General features: G+C 39.2%; 1 protein-coding gene across 1 annotated transcript in view; it reads right to left on the bottom strand.

Moving 5' to 3' along the window:
• Kif24 (kinesin family member 24) overlaps nucleotides 1–1,961 on the bottom strand; it is an 86,173-nt gene that overhangs the window by 21,861 nt on the left and 62,351 nt on the right. Inside the window, exon 6 of the mRNA XM_004632009.2 lies at nucleotides 421–508. Coding sequence (XP_004632066.1) covers nucleotides 421–508 — 88 coding nt within the window. The remainder of the gene's footprint in view (nucleotides 1–420; nucleotides 509–1,961) is intronic.

Below are 1,961 nucleotides of genomic sequence, written 5' to 3'. Positions count from 1 at the left end.
CATGTGGTGCTGGGGGATTGAACCGCGGTCCCTGATGCTTTGCCAAGCTTGTTCTAAGTAGGTGCCTTAGACCACTGAGCCATCTCTCCAGCCCCCATGTGAATGTATTTCTAAAAATTTTATTTAAAATAACACTGTGTCTAGAAGTCTTCTGCAGAGCCCACTGCTGCAGAAAAACCCAATTAGCAGGCTCTGAAACTAGCCCGGAGCAGCCTGACTCTCATTAGCTTCTCCCACATAGCCCACCTCCTATGAGCTACACTCTAAGCGGAGGATGCATAGTTCACATATGGGAAATGAAGTGCTAGTCCTTGACCTTTGCCTAGATCTGAGTCCATCATACTTGCCAAATAACAAAATGAATTCTTTTCCTGGACTTTGACGGCAATGGGAGGTAAAGAAGAAAGAAGAATTAAATACCTCTAAGAGGAGCTCCACGGTATCCACCCTGAGTTCTTGCAGTCCCACTATCTGTACCACGTGCTTGCTGTCTTCCCTTGCGAAGAGCCTAAAGATGCAAAAAGGTAGTTGGGCTGATGGTGTTGCTGTAACACATTTTGGTTTTGCCTTCCCAGAATCAGATCTACCACTCCCTCATTCCGTAGCAGTTTTGCAGCTGAGCATGGTAGTAAAAGCTTGTAATACCAGTATGCTGGAAGTCTGAGGCAGGAGGATTACAAATTTGAGTCCAGCCAGGACAATTTAGTGACTTTGCAAGACTCTGTCAATCAATCAATCAATGGTAATGTAGTGTAGCTTAATATAAAGGACCTGGGTTTAATCCCAAATACTCTAAATGCATGTGTGTCACACACACACACACACACACACGCACACACACACACACACACACACACACACACAGAGTTGCTAGCAGTTTTGCAGCTTTGGATGGGTATGCTCGATCGCTTGCTCTCTTTCTTTTTTTGTCTTTTTGAGACAGGGACTCACAATGCAGTTCAGGTTGACCTTGAGCTCACTTTGTAGTCCAGGCTCGTCTTGAATTCTCAATAATCCTCCTACAGATTTTTGTTTTCATTTTCACCTTTCTCACCTTAGCCTAAGATTTCAGTTGTTTTCCATGATTTTTGTAACCAAATCAACATCTTGGACTATGATTAAAACAATGAGGACATAACCCAGACCTACAGCAGTCAGTATGTGGCATGTTCCTGCTGGCAGTGATTGGTTCAGAGGTGGACATGGAATCTCTGTTGTCCAATCAAACAAAGTCCTGATCTCTGGTTGTTAGGTGCCTAGTGGGAGGTGTTGTTCCTCTCTGAAGTGAAACCAAGTGGTCCTGGGAACTGTGGCAACCTCAGGCTCACAAATAAGGTAATGATTAGCTAAGAATTGCCATTATCATTAAACTAGCTACATGAAGATTATATGCTAAATTTATTTAAAAAATCCTAAAATTACTTTTTCCTTAAAAAGATACCAAGTTTAAGATTGGAATTTTACTTTATAGGCAAAAAGCAAAACAAAATAATCTTTTTAATGAACAAAGACAAAAAGGAGCAGATAATACTTGATTTGTTTTGTCTCCTTTTTTCAAATGTTTGTACCTTTTATCTTCTTAATTTCTTATATATTTCTTTTTTCTTTCTTCAAATTTTACATGCGTACATCTGCTAATATGAATAACAGGCTTGAATACAACATTATGCATTACAAGGAATACTGTGAAATTCATATTACTTTGTTAAGTTAAATTCTATATCACTTGTAATTTTTTCTGCTTTAATACTATTCTGTACTTTTTTTAAAAAATGAAAAAAGATGCAAAAATTTTCTACAAGATATACAAGATACTGGCAAACAGAATGCAACAAAATATCAAGAAGATTATACAGGGGGACCGGGGAGATGGCTCAGTAGAATAAGCGCTTCCCTGGCAAGCGCAAGGATCTGAGTTCAATCCCCGGTTCCGCCAAAATAAATAAATAAATAAAATTATA

Source organism: Octodon degus, unplaced genomic scaffold, assembly GCF_000260255.1.
Source record: "Octodon degus isolate 3935 unplaced genomic scaffold, OctDeg1.0 scaffold00045, whole genome shotgun sequence".
Taxonomy (NCBI): Eukaryota; Metazoa; Chordata; class Mammalia; order Rodentia; family Octodontidae; genus Octodon; species Octodon degus.
This window is presented reverse-complemented; position numbering and strand designations above follow the sequence as displayed.